Source organism: Camelina sativa, chromosome 9 (assembly GCF_000633955.1).
Source record: "Camelina sativa cultivar DH55 chromosome 9, Cs, whole genome shotgun sequence".
Classification (NCBI taxonomy): Eukaryota; Viridiplantae; Streptophyta; class Magnoliopsida; order Brassicales; family Brassicaceae; genus Camelina; species Camelina sativa.
The window spans coordinates 35,706,917-35,723,810 of NC_025693.1; the positions used below are offsets into that span (position 1 = coordinate 35,706,917).

Sequence of the window (16,894 nt, forward strand, 5' to 3'; positions counted from 1 at the left end):
TGTTTTCTGCCACAATGCCCACAAAAATTCAAATCTTTGCCAGAAGTGCGCTGGTGAAACCTGTGACTGTTAATGTAGGAAGAGCTGGAGCTGCGAATCTTGATGTGATCCAGGAGGTAGAATACGTCAAACAAGAAGCAAAGATTGTTTACCTCCTCGAGTGTCTACAGAAAACCTCTCCACCGGTTTTAATATTCTGTGAGAACAAGGCTGATGTTGATGATATTCACGAGTACTTGTTACTGAAAGGAGTGGAAGCAGTGGCCATCCATGGAGGAAAAGATCAAGAAGACAGAGAGTACGCAATCTCTTCGTTTAAGGCTGGGAAGAAAGATGTCTTGGTCGCAACTGATATTGCTTCAAAGGGTCTGGATTTCCCTGATATACAACATGTCATCAACTATGACATGCCAGCAGAGATTGAGAACTATGTGCATAGGATAGGACGAACAGGTCGGTGTGGTAAAACTGGGATAGCAACTACATTTATAAACAAGAATCAAAGCGAAACCACACTGCTCGATTTGAAACACTTGTTGCAAGAAGCCAAACAGAGGATTCCGCCTGTCCTTGCTGAGCTGAATGATCCAATGGAAGAAGCAGAGACCATTGCTAATGCAAGTGGTGTCAAGGGTTGTGCGTATTGTGGTGGTCTTGGACATCGTATTCGAGACTGTCCAAAACTTGAGCACCAGAAGAGTGTGGCCATATCTAATTCTAGAAAAGACTATTTTGGCTCTGGTGGCTACAGAGGAGAAATATAATCCTTCTTTCCAATCATCTTTGTTTTTGGTCCCTTTTGCTAGTTATCTAATCCTCGCTGTTACCGAACTGTGATGTTTTATGTTCCATCTTGTATTTCTACAGCTTTAAACTTGTCTTCTCGCCATCTGATTAGAAACTCTGATGGTGTTCCCTACTATCTATACCTTTGATATCTCTTATCCATCTATAACTTGGAAGTTGTTCCGTATCACTTACGTAAAAAATAAACCCACGATTTTGAATCTCAAAGATTATTCTACTTATTATATAAATTGCTCTATGGCTAATTTGGCTTATTTACATTGGTTTTTTTTTTCAACACCCTACTTTTTACACTCCACATCATCATCTCTTTCCTCCACTTAATAATTCAACATCCATTCAACTTTTTAACATCTACAATAGTATTATTTAATACTCTCTCCGTTTCATAATATAGAATGTTTAGAGAAGTTTTTTTGTTTCATAATATATGATGTTTTCAAGTTTCTATGTAACTTTTAGATTAATTTAATACTTTATATTATGTAGACTTGTTTATGATTGGTTAAACTTTTTTAAAGTGGTTATTTCTTAATCTGCATGTTTTACTCAAAACATCTTATATTTTGAAACGGAGGGAGTAAAATTTAACATCTTATTTTATTTATTTTATTATTTTATTTTTATATATTCAAATAAAATGAAACAAGTCTCTATTTATAGAGTATAAATAATAATAAATTTTGATGTAAAGCAAAATAAAATAAAAATTTGATTACTTTAAAATAAATGATGTCAAATAGTTAGGATGAAATTAAAAGTATAAAGAATTTTAACAACCAATAATAATGCAACATGTGTTCTAGTGGTACCCATTTTTATTTATTCAACATATTGAAAGAATTCAACATGGTTTAATCCACATAGATTTTTTTTCATTTTTCAACACCTTCATTATATGAATTCAACCGTTGAATTTATAATTCAACACCTCCATTGTAAGTGCAATTTTTATAACTTTTATTCAGTCAAAACTCAAAACTGATAAACTTTATTCAGCCAAAACTGAAAAACTTTTTATTCAGTCAAAACTGATAAAAAAACTTTGACCAATATTGATTGGAAAACAATGTAGTCATCATGGTCTCAAAGTTATAAATAGAGACATTTTCATAAGAACCCATTCATAATAAAACATAAAAAAAAAAAATTAAGTAGAAATATGGGGAAAGTAATTAGCATGGTGTTGATAATGATGATATTGGCGGTAATTGTGCTAGAAGGCGAAGCAAAATCAGAGATAGAATGCAGTAGGATTTGTCGAAATCATTGCAAACGCACATCACCGGTATCAGAATGTGCGGCTTGTCGTAAAAAATGCTACCAATCTCCACCGGTTGCAATGAGAGCCAGGAGCCGCGTAACAGCGTCGGAAGAACAAAAACATCAATAAAATATACTACTTGTTTTAATTTATAGATAAATTATATGGTGATTTTATGGATGTAGGTTCGTCCAAACATTTTAGTATTTCTATACAACCATTTAATAATAAGATGATATATTTTATGTTTTTCGTAATTTACATAATATATAGAAAAACATAGCATATATGACTATATGAGTAACAATGTGAATGAAAATGGTTGAATACTACGTAAATTAGTTTGAGCAAAGTCTAATCTTATAATTATACAATATTAAAAAAACATTTTGATGTTTAGAAAATTAGGCAAATTCGAAAATACATTTATAAAAAAAATAACCATAACACGTTTTGTAAACTTTAATAACTTTAAGTAAGTATATAATTAATTTATTTCAACTGAATATAGGGGAAAAGAGTAATTTCCGACCTATATAATATTGAAAGTGCCAATTTCTACTTGTACAAACTATCGGTGCCAATTTATTTTGGTACTCAAATAAAATTCAAATTTCATACCCAATTTTAAATATAGTGCCGATGTCAAAGTCAACATCAACAAATATTAGTCAAACGCTGACTCAGATGGCATCATATACCAAAACGATGTCGTTTTGGTGTTATAATTTAATTTTAAAAATAAATGTATTATTACAGATCGAACTCTGGTCAATCAAGGGTTATAAACAAACCTTTTACCATTTGATCCCAGAGACTTATTCGAAAAGAAGGGGAACTTTAATGTTTATAACTATGAACCTTACTAGAGAAATTCATTGTGCTCACCGTTCTTCCATTCCCGTCGCTTTTTCCGGTGGTTTGCTTTGTTTCAGGTGCTTAACCTCCACGAATCATCGACTTAAAGAGATTATTATACTGAAAAAATTTGTAAAATAACATGAAAGACCACCATGGGCTGATCTGGGAGAGGAGGAGACAACAAAGTCGGATCTGGATGGAGAAGAAACCATGGCGGAGCACGACCAAGAGCAGCCATCGACGATACCAAAGAAAAAAAGGAAGAGGAGCGAGGAGGATGAAGATTCTCGCCCAATGGGTATAGTTATAAACATAAAAATTACGTAATATTCCGAATAAGGCTGTTGGATAATTTGGTAAAAGGTTTGCTTTAAATCTTTCATGGACCAGGGTTCGAGTCTAGCGTCTTACTTTTTATTTTGAAACGACGACGTTTTGATATATGATGCCACCTCACTAGCCATGTGTCATCTGAGTCAGCGTTTGACTAATATTTGCTAATGCTGATTTTGAAATCAGCATTATTTTTTAAATTGGGTATAAAATTTAAATTTTATTTAAGTACATGTATAAATTAGCACCAATAGTTTGTACAAGTAGAAATTGGCACTTTCCATATTGTACAGGTTGGAAATGGCCTCCCCTGAATATATAGTAAATAAATGATAATTAATTAGTAACTATGGGCCTACGATATCAGCTAAATATAGTAATAGTGAATCATAGAATTGTGGGCTTGAGATTGTTGGGCTCCGTCAAAAGTCCACAACAAAACGTGGACACTATACTATTACCAACACACGCGCACCAGTTGCGCGTAAAGCGCGTGTATCCAAAACGCGTAGACTAAAACCCACCGAAAACGCTATTTTTTAGCCTAATTACGTTTTTTAAAATAACCCGGCGCGTGAAACAAAGGATGTAACGTTTTGTATTGGTTTGTTTTTTTTTTTTGACCTGTTTTTTAAAAAAATTTTGGATCCACTTTTTGTATTATATAGACGTGTTTTAGACGATCCATGATTTTTTGATTCATTTTAGTATCGTGTAGTTGTACATAATTTCTTGTAATAACTGGATTCTTGTTATTTAGTATTTTTATTCAATAAACATCTAAAGAGACTTTTTTTGCTGGTAAAGGAATCTATGATTATGAACTGTGTGATGCTTCTCTCAAGTACGGAGATAAGAACATTCAGCAACTCTTTAGACACATTCAAAGTTAAATAAGAAGACTCTGACAGATTTAGGATCACTTGTTTGGTTGGTGAGCTAGCTTGCTAGACATCTAGATAGAAGTAGAGTATCATTTTTTACGTTTGGTAATGGCCCCCATTAAACAAAATTTAAAGCACCTCCTCTATAACCAACATGATTATATTTAGGAGAAGATCCTGAAGAGGAAACCACCATGTGTGGCGAAGAAGGGAGCAAAGACGAGAGACTCAACAGCCATTAGCTTGATCAATATGTTAAGCGACGGTCCTGATGTATCCTTCAACGGGTCTCCTATTGTGTCGCCTATCACCGCTGCCTTGTGTGGCTCTGACCCTTTTGGTCCTAAGCTCCTCGCGTGCTCTGATGCACCCGCCTGCGCTTATATTTTAGCAATCATTAAATTTCTTTCATATTTTCTTTTCAGGTTTTAATTCACGCATCTCTCAAAAGGCTTACTTACCTCAATGTACTTCTTGGCATTGTCCCAGGCTCCACCAGTGTTTGATGCAGATATCGCAATCTGTTCAAAATACTCCCAACAATCTTAATAATGATATGTAAAAGCTAAGGAGAAGAAAAACCGGAACCTCGCAAGTTTACTGGTTCATTACCTGAACTCCGGAGATAAGGGAGCCAGCGAGGACACCAGAGAGGGTCTCAACGCCAAAAAAGAAACCGACAATCAGAGGCGTTAGCATGACGAGGCAACCGGGAGGAATCATTTCCTTGATGGAAGCATCAGTTGAGATCTTGACGCAGGTTGCATAGTCAGGTTTTGCAGTACCTTCCATGAGCCCCGGGATGGTGTTGAACTGTCTTCTCACTTCTTCAACCATCTTAAGAGCTGCACTTCCAACGCTCTTCATCGTCATTGCAGAGAACCAATAAGGAAGCATTGCTCCAACAAGAAGCCCTATCACGACCTTTGGAGTCAACACATCCACTGTATGTATTCCTGCTCGGCTCACAAATGCACCAAACAGAGCCAATGACACTAAAGCAGCTGAACCGATCGCAAATCCCTGTCATAACAAGTCACACAAGTTTGACCTCTGTTTGTATAACTCTGAGAAGGAGATGGTACTGTTATGATATACCTTTCCGATAGCAGCAGTGGTGTTTCCAGCCGCATCAAGAGCGTCAGTTCTTTCTCGGATGCGGTGGCTCATGCCAGCCATCTCGGCAATACCACCAGCGTTGTCACTGATTGGACCATAAGCATCAATTGCCAAACCAGTTGCAATGGTACTGAGCATCCCTAGAGCAGCTACAGCTACACCGTACATTGCAGCAAAGCTGAAGCTAACAAATATACTGACAGCAATCGCAAAGATTGGAATTATGACGGATTTGTATCCAAGAGCAAGCCCAAATATCACGTTGGTGGCTGCTCCGGTTCTGCATGAATCTGCCACGTCTTGCACAGGGCTGCCAAAGCACATACAGACGTTAACTTGTCATCAAGAAAGAAATTGGCAACCAAAACGAGTCAAAGTAGTCTCTTTACCTGTATGCATTGCTCGTGTAGTATTCAGTAACAAAGCCGATAATGAGTCCAGCCCAAAGACCAACAGCAACACATAGAAATAGCTCCCTGCAACATTCCATAATCAAAGTACTTGAAACTTTGAAAAGCGTTCACATAGAAGCAAATGCAACTAAGTGAGAATCTTACCAGTTTTTCACAACTTTCTGTGTCCCAAAGTTGAAGATGGTAAAAGAAGATGGTAACCCAATCCAGGACACTAGAGCGATCCCAACAGTCATGATAACCGTAGAAATGATAAGCTGGTTTTTCAAAGCCGGTTCAATCTCCTTGACTGCCTTAATCTCAGAGATATCAGTGGCAAAGAGGGTAGTGATCAAACAAACCAAGATTCCCATTGAACTGATAAGCAATGGGAACAACATGGCAGTAAAATCATGGTTGTTTCCAAAAGACGAGATAGAAGCAACAACAAGTGCAGCACAGGATGATTCAGCGTAAGATCCAAAGAGATCAGAGCCCATCCCAGCAATGTCACCAACATTGTCACCCACATTATCAGCAATCACCTGTGAAACATAGCAACTTAGTTAACCTCCTAAAAAAAGAGTGTCCCCCCATGAAGTTTGATAAAAGGGGAATTGGCTTACAGCTGGGTTTCTAGGATCGTCTTCTGGAATATTCCTTTCTACTTTGCCCACAAGGTCAGCACCAACATCAGCAGCCTTAGTGTAGATTCCACCACCAACTCTACCAAAGAGGGCCATGGAAGAACCACCAAGGCCATAACCAGTGATAGACTCAAAAAGGCCTTCCCAGTCATCACCGTAGTAAATCTTGAAGAGATTGATAGTAATGTAAAGCACCAAGAGACCGTTTGCAGCGAGAAGGAAACCCATCACAGCACCAGACCTGAATGCAACGATGAAGGCCTTTCCTACACCTCTCCTTGCCTCCAAAGTGGTTCTAGCATTGGCATAAGTGGCAATCTTCATCCCGAGAAAACCAGAGAGGACTGATGTCACTGCGCCGAGGACGAAAGAGATGGTGCTGAAGACAGCAGTTGCAAGAGCAGGCTTGCATGTTCTTGTCTTGTCGTAAGTACAAGGCTGGCTCTTGGTGCTGAATCCCTCGACAGAACCGAGGAAGAGAAAGATAATGGCGGCGAAGAAGACCATGAAGACACCAACATATTTGTACTCGGTGAACAGAAAAGAGGTTGCACCTAAAACACACAAAACATTGGGAAAAGCAAAATGTCAAATGACTCGTTTGATTAACAATTCAAAGCTTGAGACTAAAGTTCAAAACCATCCTCCTTCTCTAAGTAAGCAATTTAGATTAACAACACGTGGGAGGCACGTGTAACAACACTCGAAGCTATGCAGTATGCACAATGCACTACCAGACCAAATCCAAAACTAGATATAGTTACTTACATCTCTGGAACTGGAAAGATCCGAACTTGAAGAGTTAAAAGACTAAAGTTTGGATTTTTTCATCTTTCCGAAAGTGATAATTTTTTACCAAAGAATTTTATACTTTTTTTTATTCCACCAACGAAGACAATATGATCTCTTAAAAAACAGAGCAGATCTAAAGAACAGAGAGAGAAGAGAACCGTAAAAAAGATCTAAACATGGATGTATGACCTTCGGATATAGCGGTCTGTATCTCAGCGCACTTGGCCACGACGCTCTGATCGTTAACACCTTCCTCTTCCTCGATCAAGTAATCCCCGTGTCCATTCTTCCCGTCTTCGGTAGAAGAAGGATCGCTACGATCGGCGGTAAGTTTCACGCAAGAGACAACATACCACTGGAAAAGCGAGAACACGATNTTATACTTTTTTATCCCACCAACGAAGACAATTTGATCTCTTAAAAAAACAGAGCAGATCTAAAGAAGAGAGAGAACCGTAAAAGATCTAAACATGGATGTATGACCTTCGGATATAGCGGTCTGTATCTCAGCGCACTTGGCCACGACGCTCTGATCGTTAACACCTTCCTCTTCCTCGATCAAGTAATCCCCGTGTCCATTCTTCCCGTCTTCGGTAGAAGAAGGATCGCTACGATCGGCGGTAAGTTTCACGCAAGAGACAACATACCACTGGAAAAGCGAGAACACGATACCCACTACGGCGCAGACCGGTACCAAAATCTCCGTCCAAAGCTCCGGTAACAACGCCTTCGGCAACATCGCTCTCCTGAATCCGTACGCAAATCAAAGAGAAAGAGAGACAGAGAGAGAGAGATTGTTATGCTTTGGGGAGAGAGATGAAGAAGATGAAGTTGGAGAGGAAGTGAAGCAACTCGGTGGCATCGTGTCGTTTTATAAACAAGTTAGAAGAAGAAGAAGAAAGGTCCTGTCTTGTTTTGCTCCCAATGGGATTACCTACGCTTATGTCCACGCTTTCTTACTATACACCGACTTATATGAACCATTCAATTTTAATCCAACGACTTGTAACGTGTTAATTAGTCTTGAAGAATTTATCGCGGTGGATAGGCTTTATTGCCACGTCATATACACGTGGCTTAGACTCGCTTTAATAAATTTAAAGTTTGGCCTTCTCATATATTTTTTTTATTTAAATAAAACCTTTTTCTTCTCATAGTGTGACAAAAATAAATATAAATATTTGGTCTATGTTGGTTTCAATCCTGCCAATGAGATCTCTATTTATTATATGTTCAGCCGTGGGAATCAAAATATGTTTCAGTTTAGTATTTAGTCAGATAAACACGGAAAAAAAAGAAACAAATCAACTATTTCCATTTAAGTTATAGGACCTTTTATAATAATAAGTCAATGTGAACTGCATAAAAGTGGTAAGTCTAGTCATCATCACTCATCACTCATTATCTTTCTTCAACTTACGTGGCTCGACGTTTACATTCATACGATGATAAGGGTCACACAAAGCAGATTCTGAGTATATCGAGAAGATTAGGTAAGCTGGCTCCCAATTAGAGCCGTTTCTTGAACGGATCAAGACGGTACGGAAGCGGTAGGATCACCAATGGTACGTCTGAATGACTCCACAACCAGACCGCCTCTGTCGCTGGAGTCATGAAGACAGCTAGCGCCACCGGATGCAAGCGAGACGGCGAAAGGAAGCAACCGACTAACATACAGAGTGGAAAGAGAAAGAGGGAGATTGGGAATTATTATGTTTGGTCATATGGAAACATGTTTTTACGAATGAAACCAGAAATGGAAAATATTTGTTAAATGACGCATTTCGTAATATCAGCTTATCATTTATAGACGTTAACATCATACTATATATGATACTAATAGATAAAGAAATTTAATCAATGGACAAAATCCATTATTCTATAGTAAAAATGTGAATTAATATTTACTATATCTACTTCCACCCAAAACTCTTTCAACGACATTATCTTTTTTGGTCCATATTCTAATGAGCTCTATAATATTATCTCCAAGCCACATCGATTTAATTTAAACTAGTGAATAACATACAGTAATTGAGCATACGATCGCGATGATGATGATGTTCCGAAAAAAGTTGGTTGATGTAAGTGAAGTGGTAATGACAAAGTGATTTGTTTGGTGGCTAAGTATTTGACAAAGGCTGTCGCAATATCAATAAGTCGAAGAAACGACAACTAATCCTAGTCTTTACAAGATATTATTATTATTGGTAAATCAGATCACCAATTTTTGGTATATTACGAATTAAATACGAGCAGTAATCAATATAAGTAGATTACCTTCTTTTTTAATTTTTCTTTTGATCTAAAGTTTATTATCCATATCTTTTAATTAAGAAAACTAAAGCTGCTATATATATTTATAAAATAGCGTCAGACACAATAATTGGCGTATAAAATAAGTAGTGTATACGACTCAAAATTTTGGATTGACTATGGCCCTGATTGGTAACGGCTGTTACTTTTGGCTGTAGAGATTTTGACTTTAAAATTTTAGCTGTAAAGAATTTGGCTGTAGATGCTTTGACTTTAAAAACTTTAAAAACTTTAACTGTTAAAATCTGATTGTTTACCAACAACTTTTAAAGCTGTACCTATTTTTATTACTATCATTAGATATTAATAATATAATTATAATAAATATAAATTATGTCAGAATTTAATCCATATAGCAATTTAGTAATGATGATGATGATGAAAATAAAAATTATTATTGAAATGGATTTTAAAAGAAAGAGAAAAAAATGAGAATAATTAATTTGTAAAAAATATAATATGTAAAAAATATACATAAACTTTTGGAAAGCTTTTAAATATAATGGGGGAGAAAAAAAAGAATGTTTTTAAATTTATTTAGTTTTAAAGCATGATTTTTGATGCTTTAAAATTTTTGAAAAACAAGGAAGGAAAAAATATAAGTGACTTTCAAAACTTTTAAAAAATTAAAAGCAATAAAAGTCTGATTGGCAAAAATATGACTGTCAATGATTTAAATAATTTTAAAGTCTTAAAAGTCTGTTACCAATCAGGGCATATATCGATTGTTTTTTCTTTCTTTTTTTTTTCATATGTAAAACAAATAAAATTCAACTCTAGATCATGAGCATAGAGTTTTTAACTAGATCTGTGAACACGGACGGAGACAGAGAGACATATCACATATGATCTCATGAGTTTGTCAAAGTCAACGGATAGAAACGGTTACAAAAGGATCGAATGAGAGAGAGACACGTGGCAAGGGTAGCTGAATTTAAGCGAGGGATGATCTCATAATATTGACCAAACCACCAATGGAAAGCTTAATCAATACATCATCATCTAATCCGGTGGGTGCGTGGGAGTAGTAAATGCGTAATAACTCTGTATTTGGATAAAATAACAAAAACTTTGGGGGTGAAGTTTCCAACAAAATCTCTGACTCGATTCAGTTTTTCTATTAATCAATCAAAATCGTTCCCATTCTTCCTTTATATCCACCTTTTTTTTCTATCCTCAACGATCTTCTTCTTCTTCTTTAAATACCTTTGAGAAGATAAAACAAAGAAAGCATTATTCATTCACCTTTACCAAGAACAAAGAAAACAATGGCAAAAGAAAGTGGTTTTATTGGATCAATCGATCAAGGAACCACCAGCACCAGATTCATCATTTACGATCATGATGCTCGTCCCGTTGCTTCTCATCAAGTCGAGTTTACTCAGTTCTATCCCGAAGCTGGGTATTAAAACCAATCTCTCTCTCTCTCTCTCTCTCTCTCTCTCTCTCTCTCTCTACCTTCTTCTTCATGTATTCATTGCTTATGGAATGAGACTTTATTTCTATTGGGTAGATGATCTTCATCTTCTTTGATTCGAAAGTTTTGTTTTTATCTCTTTTCTTTGTGAGTATTCCAAATTATTACATTCTCGGATCTCTGATTGATCTGTCCGTATTCCAGTTGGGACTTGTTGTACTCATCTCCAAGATTCATGGATCAGTAGTCTCTTGTTTTATGGTATCTCATAGTTGTTTTTTTATATTGTCTTGTGATTTTTGTTTTTGCTTTTGTGGGGGAACGAAGATGGGTGGAACACGATCCAATGGAGATTCTGGAAAGTGTGAAAGTTTGCATTGCAAAGGCTCTCGACAAAGCCACCGCCGATGGACACAACGTCGACGGTGGCTTGAAAGCCATTGGCCTTACAGATCAGAGAGAGACTACTATCGTTTGGAGCAAATCCACTGGCCTTCCTCTCCACAAAGCTATTGTCTGGATGGATGCTCGCACCAGTTCCATCTGCAGGTTTACATGCCTCTCTTCCTTTATTACATGGTTTTGCTAAACCGTGTGCTCTGTTTTATTGATGGATTTGGTTTCACAGGAGACTAGAGAAAGAACTCTCGGGAGGAAGATCCCATTTTGTCGAGTCTTGTGGCTTGCCAATAAGCACTTACTTCTCTGCAATGAAGCTGCTTTGGCTCATGGAGAATGTCGATGATGTCAAAGAAGCTATCAAGAAAGGGGATGCCATCTTTGGCACTATCGACACATGGTTGATCTGGAACATGACTGGCGGTGTGAATGGCGGTCTACACGTCACTGATGTCACCAATGCTTCTCGCACCATGCTCATGAACCTCAAAACCTTAAACTGGGACCAGGACACTTTGAAGACTCTTGGCATACCAGCTGATCTCTTGCCTAAGATTGTCAGCAATTCGGAAGTCATTGGAGAAATCTGCAAAGGCTGGCCTATCCCCGGTATCAAGATTGCTGGATGCCTTGGAGATCAGCACGCTGCAATGCTGGGACAAGCTTGCAAAAAAGGCGAGGCCAAGAGTACATATGGCACTGGCGCTTTCATTCTTCTCAACACTGGAGAAGTGCCTATCAAATCAGGTCATGGACTTCTGACCACGCTGGCCTACAAGCTCGGGCCTCAAGCACAGACAAACTATGCACTGGAAGGTTCGATTGCCATAGCAGGAGCTGCTGTTCAGTGGCTAAGAGACAGCCTTGGTATAATAAAGACCGCCTCTGAAATCGAAGATTTGGCAGCAAAGGTAGATTCTACAGGAGGAGTGTACTTTGTGCCAGCGTTCAACGGCTTGTTTGCTCCTTGGTGGAGAGAAGACGCCCGTGGTGTGTGTATTGGAATCACGAGGTTCACCAACAAGTCTCACATTGCTCGGGCTGTTCTAGAGAGCATGTGTTTCCAAGTGAAAGACGTTCTCGACTCCATGAACAAAGATGCAGGTGAAAAGGGTTCCTTAGATAACGAGAAAGGGGAGTTCTTGCTCAGAGTTGATGGTGGTGCCACAGCTAACAACCTTCTGATGCAGATTCAGGTATACCCATCGTCTATCTCTCTTCTCTGTTCTGCTCGTATGAATCTGATGATTATGACGATTAAACTCATTCTCTTACCTCTCCTTTCGAACTGGTTGTAGGCTGATTTGATGGGAACCCCGGTGGTGAGGCCTGTGGACATAGAGACAACAGCACTAGGAGCAGCATACGCAGCTGGGCTGGCTGTGGGATTCTGGAAGGAAGAAGACATATTCGAGTCAGGAGAGAAGGCCAAGAACTCCAAAGTGTTCAGACCGGCTATGGAAGAAGGAATCAGGAAGAAGAAAGTGGAGTCTTGGTGCAAAGCGGTGGAAAGAACATTTGATCTTGCTGATCTCTCTATCTAAAACTTGAATCATTTGATATCTTTGTTTTATTACCACAGTTGGGATCTCTCCGTCTTACTACAGTCACATTATGTTTAACGTCTTATATAATATATGTTGGTAAAACCACTCTTTGAATGACTGATAAATCAATGATTAATTCTGTTGAATGATTGATAAATCAATGATTAATCACATTATGGTTAAGCTCAGCAATTGCGCCTTCGTTTCGAAGATTCATCATGGGAGGGGTCAAGTCCTAGTTGTCCAGCCATATGAACAACACTCTTGTGCAAAGTGGCCTGAAGGAGATGATATTGAAGTAACTGAGTTTGCTAATCAATTTGAAGCTTATTTAGAAATCAATGAGAAGAATTTATTCACCTGACTGTAAGGTCCAATGCAGCTAGGTGCCCAGCAAGATATACTTTGGACATGGAGAACTCTTTTGCTTTCGTCACTCGCAACTAAAACCTCAACATAAGCTTTTCCAAGACCCGCTTTTACCAAAGGAAGTTCTATTGTACTACGTGAAGTAACACCGAAAGGGCACTTCTCTTGTGTGATAAATTTCACATATGTCTCATTCACCACAGCAAATCCACTCAAGTTAGAGATATAAAGATGAATGTACAATACACTCTGCCAGTTAAACTCGTTTTTAAAAGCTGGGATTCAAGTTCTGTAAGAACAGTCTCGAGATCTTCTTTCAGACCTATTTAAAGAGGATAAAGCAAATATCAAGTACATATGCGTTATCTCGTGTAGTTCTTTTGCTTGCATTGTGTACCCTGGTCGTATAGTTCTTTATCTCTGTTTTCTTATTTCTGTTCATCTTAGGTTGATAGACAAAACCTCCATTGTTGTTTGGGTTGACTTGCTTGTTTCTGGTTGCGTCTTAACTGCTAGCAAAACAACCAATTGGATTTATAACTCTTTATACTACAACTGTATAGAGAATTGATACCATGGGCTGTACATCTCTTAAATGGGCGTAAAAACCTACTATCGCATATATTTTTTTAAGACAATTGTTAATCAAATCCTTATACATGTTACTTACTTTTACAAATTCAGTATAATAACTTAGTTTGTTTTGCCGAAGTTACAAAAAAAAATTGGTTAGTTTCAATTTCGTAAGGTTTATTACCTTTCCATTCAAATTCAATGATTTGCCTATGATTTATGTTAATTTTCTTTTAATATGTTCTATTTTTGAATTTATATTTACTCATAAAATAGTTCACATATTATAATAAATTCACTAACATATGGATTAATAATTTTATCTACCTCAATCCATTTTATATATCAAAACATAAAATAGTGGATAAAGGAAAATAAACATTTTAAAACGATATTATTCAAAAAGAAACAGTTATAAATCTAAATTTTCAACAAACATAATCCTGCACATACGTGTGGCCGTGTGGGTCTGTTGGTATGTCTTGTTCCCTGTTGTCATAATTGTTTTTGTCAATTGCTGATCCAAACGAGCAATTCTTCAAACTTAAACCATTTATAAATAAGAATAGTCTCATCACTGAAATTAAAATACAAGTATTAGCATAGTGTCAACAACCAAACTAAAATTTACGTCAGTATTTTTCCTCGTTGCATAGCGCACGTAACTATCTAGTTACTACTTACTAGTATTTACCCTTTCGACATTAAGAAAAGAGCCAATGTCATTTAGTATGTTGGATGTGTCTTAGTTTTAAAGAGCTCTTTGGCAAGTTTTTTAGATTCTTAGAAAATTCTTTCCTAATTCTATTCATTATGGGTTTCTAATATTTTGGACCATTTGGTACTAAACTCTATTACAGATTGAAACATTTTCTTTAGTTGTAGAAATCTACATCATGATATATTTATGATTATTACGTTCAATGTAACTTTCTCTTAGCACAAACAACAACATGTGTGAGAAAATCTCACAACATCTAGGAAATGTGATCGTTACCAAACACCAAAGAGATCATTCCTAATTGACTTGATTTACAACAAAAAAAATCTGACCAAATAAAAGATAATTTATTTACATTGTAATATTTACGAAGAATTTATGTCAAAAATTTATAATAATTATTTAACATAGAATTATACTTCATCTTAATTCCCATAAAACCTTATTTACTAGGCAATTTCTGTAATCACTACACCCTTGTTTTCTTGCAATATTCTAGTTTTCACACATTTTGGATTGTGAGACATGTTTGATCCACAATTGTTCTACTTGAATGGCTTGACCCGTCTGATTTGCATCACTCGATTTGCCATTTAATCCACAATTATTCTTAATTCATATATGTAAAGAAATTATATACATTATCAATACCACTTTATTCATAAAAATCAAATTTCAGCCATAGAATATTTATAAAATTTAGTAAATTATAATATTTATGTCATATTTATTATATTTAATATTTATGTTTTGTTCCGGTCATCCTACACTTCTTTTGCATATTATTTTTTCTTTCCTCCTGTTGCACTTGAGCTGCATTCTCCTTTCTCATCTGTTTTTTTTGGAGTGCATGATCTATAGTCACCATTTAAAACTTTAGTTATAAATCTAACCATTTACTAACATATCTACTTTTCTACAAAAAAAAAACAATGAGTATGATGTATAACTACACCACAATAACATATTTTTGTATAACACCTTTAAGATAATATAAAGTACAACGATATTAACTTATCTATTATTTACATTATAATGCAAATTGACTTGCCACTATTTTAGTTATGAAACACATGAAACCCATCAGAAATACCAATATTCAACTTAAAAAAATAGTTAAATAGAGTTATTAAAAAAAAAACTAATGAGAGATAATTTAGAAAAGAAAACTCACTCTACAACCAAAATAAATTTGGTACCATCCCAATATAACTCGATGAGATCACCTGATTTAAGACTTTTTTTATCTACGATATTTTTCCATCCATTCACCATAGGATAAGCTTCTTGGTATTCGCGAAGGGTAACCCTATACGATATGTCATTATTATCAAGGATTTCCACTTCAATACCATTTCGAAGTATTGTAGTTTTCATTTCTTCTAATAGTTTTCTGGTACTTTTAGTGGGTAAATCCAAATGACCCATAACAGAAACATCGCTATCATTTAGGATTTTTAATATTTGTATCATCCTAAAAAATGATTCTTAAGGAAATGAAATTATTGAGGAGGTTGAAGACTAAAGCTCATAATATTTATATACATGTCTTAGCCAAAAATAGCCAAAAATAAAGTTTTTAAACTTTTTTAATAATATTAATTTTCTTCAAAATAAATCCCTAAACTTAGTAAACTATATGGATATGCATATGGTATTTTCCTAAATTTACTAATTTGTATATCAAACCAATCATATATTTCCCTTTTTATTATGCTAAATTGTATTTACAAACACTTCTTTTAGTCCTTACATTTTTTTAATAAAAGTATATCTAGTAAAATATAATTAAAAGATTAACTTCATCAATATGATTAAATTCTCCTTCTCAAAACCTCAAATTTGCTTATTTGCTAACTTATACATTTGTCATCTATACATGTAGTTTTCTTACAATAGAGTCGACAATCTTTAATCGTTATTAATTTTGAACTTTAAAATCCCTAATAATAATTAGAAAATCTAGTAACAATTGACATCAAGATTTGTTATAATCACTTTTCGTTAAAATAGAAAAAAATCACACTATAAAATTCATCATACATTAAGTATATTAATTAGCAACAAATGCAAAATTATCAATATCTTAATACTAAATTGATTATATTAAGAATATAAATGAAAAGAAAAGATAATCAAATGACCATTAATTTTTTTATCCTTTATCCTATAAAGTACAAGTCACATGGCCAATAAGATCAAGCCACATCAGATATGGTTCCATGAAGGCTAAGTCTTTCCCTAGATGCTTTGAGGGATCTACTAACCCTATTGCCGCGACCTGTTAACGTGAAACAAACCATAATTATAAGAAGATGTTGAGGTTAATAGTAGCGGGAAAATATAACAACAATCCTTAATACCTTCCTTGACTAAGATAAGTAAACAAGAAACGAGTTAAATAAAACATATCTGAACGGAAAAAAAAAAAAAAAAAAAAAAAAAAAAAAAAA

At 35.7% G+C, this 16,894-nt stretch overlaps 4 protein-coding genes and 1 long non-coding RNA gene across 7 annotated transcripts in view; 3 read left to right on the top strand and 2 right to left on the bottom strand.

Annotated features, from left to right (window-relative positions):
- Positions 1 to 973, top strand: part of LOC104714329 (DEAD-box ATP-dependent RNA helicase 35-like) — a 6,761-nt gene extending 5,788 nt beyond the window's left edge. The window contains exon 3 of the mRNA XM_010431648.1: positions 1 to 973. This exon is cut by the window's left edge and continues 1 nt beyond it. Coding sequence (XP_010429950.1) covers positions 1 to 764 — 764 coding nt within the window. The 3' untranslated portion in view covers positions 765 to 973.
- LOC109126606 lies at positions 1,952 to 2,291 on the top strand. Its single transcript, XM_019230304.1, has one exon. It carries the CDS (start codon positions 1,970 to 1,972, stop codon positions 2,198 to 2,200), a length of 231 nt encoding a protein of 76 aa, XP_019085849.1. The 5' UTR covers positions 1,952 to 1,969; the 3' UTR covers positions 2,201 to 2,291.
- LOC104714331 (pyrophosphate-energized vacuolar membrane proton pump 1) lies at positions 4,119 to 7,980 on the bottom strand. 2 transcript variants are annotated; one of them, XM_010431649.2, is made up of 9 exons: positions 7,747 to 7,977; positions 7,289 to 7,452; positions 6,287 to 6,861; positions 5,826 to 6,205; positions 5,658 to 5,744; positions 5,248 to 5,578; positions 4,762 to 5,172; positions 4,611 to 4,670; positions 4,119 to 4,523 (listed from the first exon to the last, which is right to left on the bottom strand). In XM_010431649.2, exons 1-9 carry the CDS (start codon positions 7,836 to 7,838, stop codon positions 4,314 to 4,316), a joined length of 2,310 nt encoding a protein of 769 aa, XP_010429951.1. In that variant the 5' UTR covers positions 7,839 to 7,977; the 3' UTR covers positions 4,119 to 4,313. The 2 variants fall into 2 exon arrangements, with proteins under 2 accessions (XP_010429951.1, XP_010429952.1); XM_010431650.2 differs by lacking the exon at positions 7,289 to 7,452 and having other exon boundaries at positions 7,583 to 7,980.
- On the top strand, positions 10,441 to 12,914 carry LOC104714332 (glycerol kinase). Its single transcript, XM_010431651.2, has 4 exons — positions 10,441 to 10,817; positions 11,160 to 11,381; positions 11,461 to 12,427; positions 12,530 to 12,914. Exons 1-4 carry the CDS (start codon positions 10,684 to 10,686, stop codon positions 12,773 to 12,775), a joined length of 1,569 nt encoding a protein of 522 aa, XP_010429953.1. The 5' UTR covers positions 10,441 to 10,683; the 3' UTR covers positions 12,776 to 12,914.
- The window catches only part of LOC104714333, a 1,363-nt gene continuing 1,029 nt past the window's right edge, over positions 16,561 to 16,894 (bottom strand). For both annotated transcript variants that reach the window (XR_755820.2, XR_755821.2), the window contains exon 4: positions 16,561 to 16,722. This is a non-coding gene — a long non-coding RNA (uncharacterized LOC104714333). The remainder of the gene's footprint in view (positions 16,723 to 16,894) is intronic.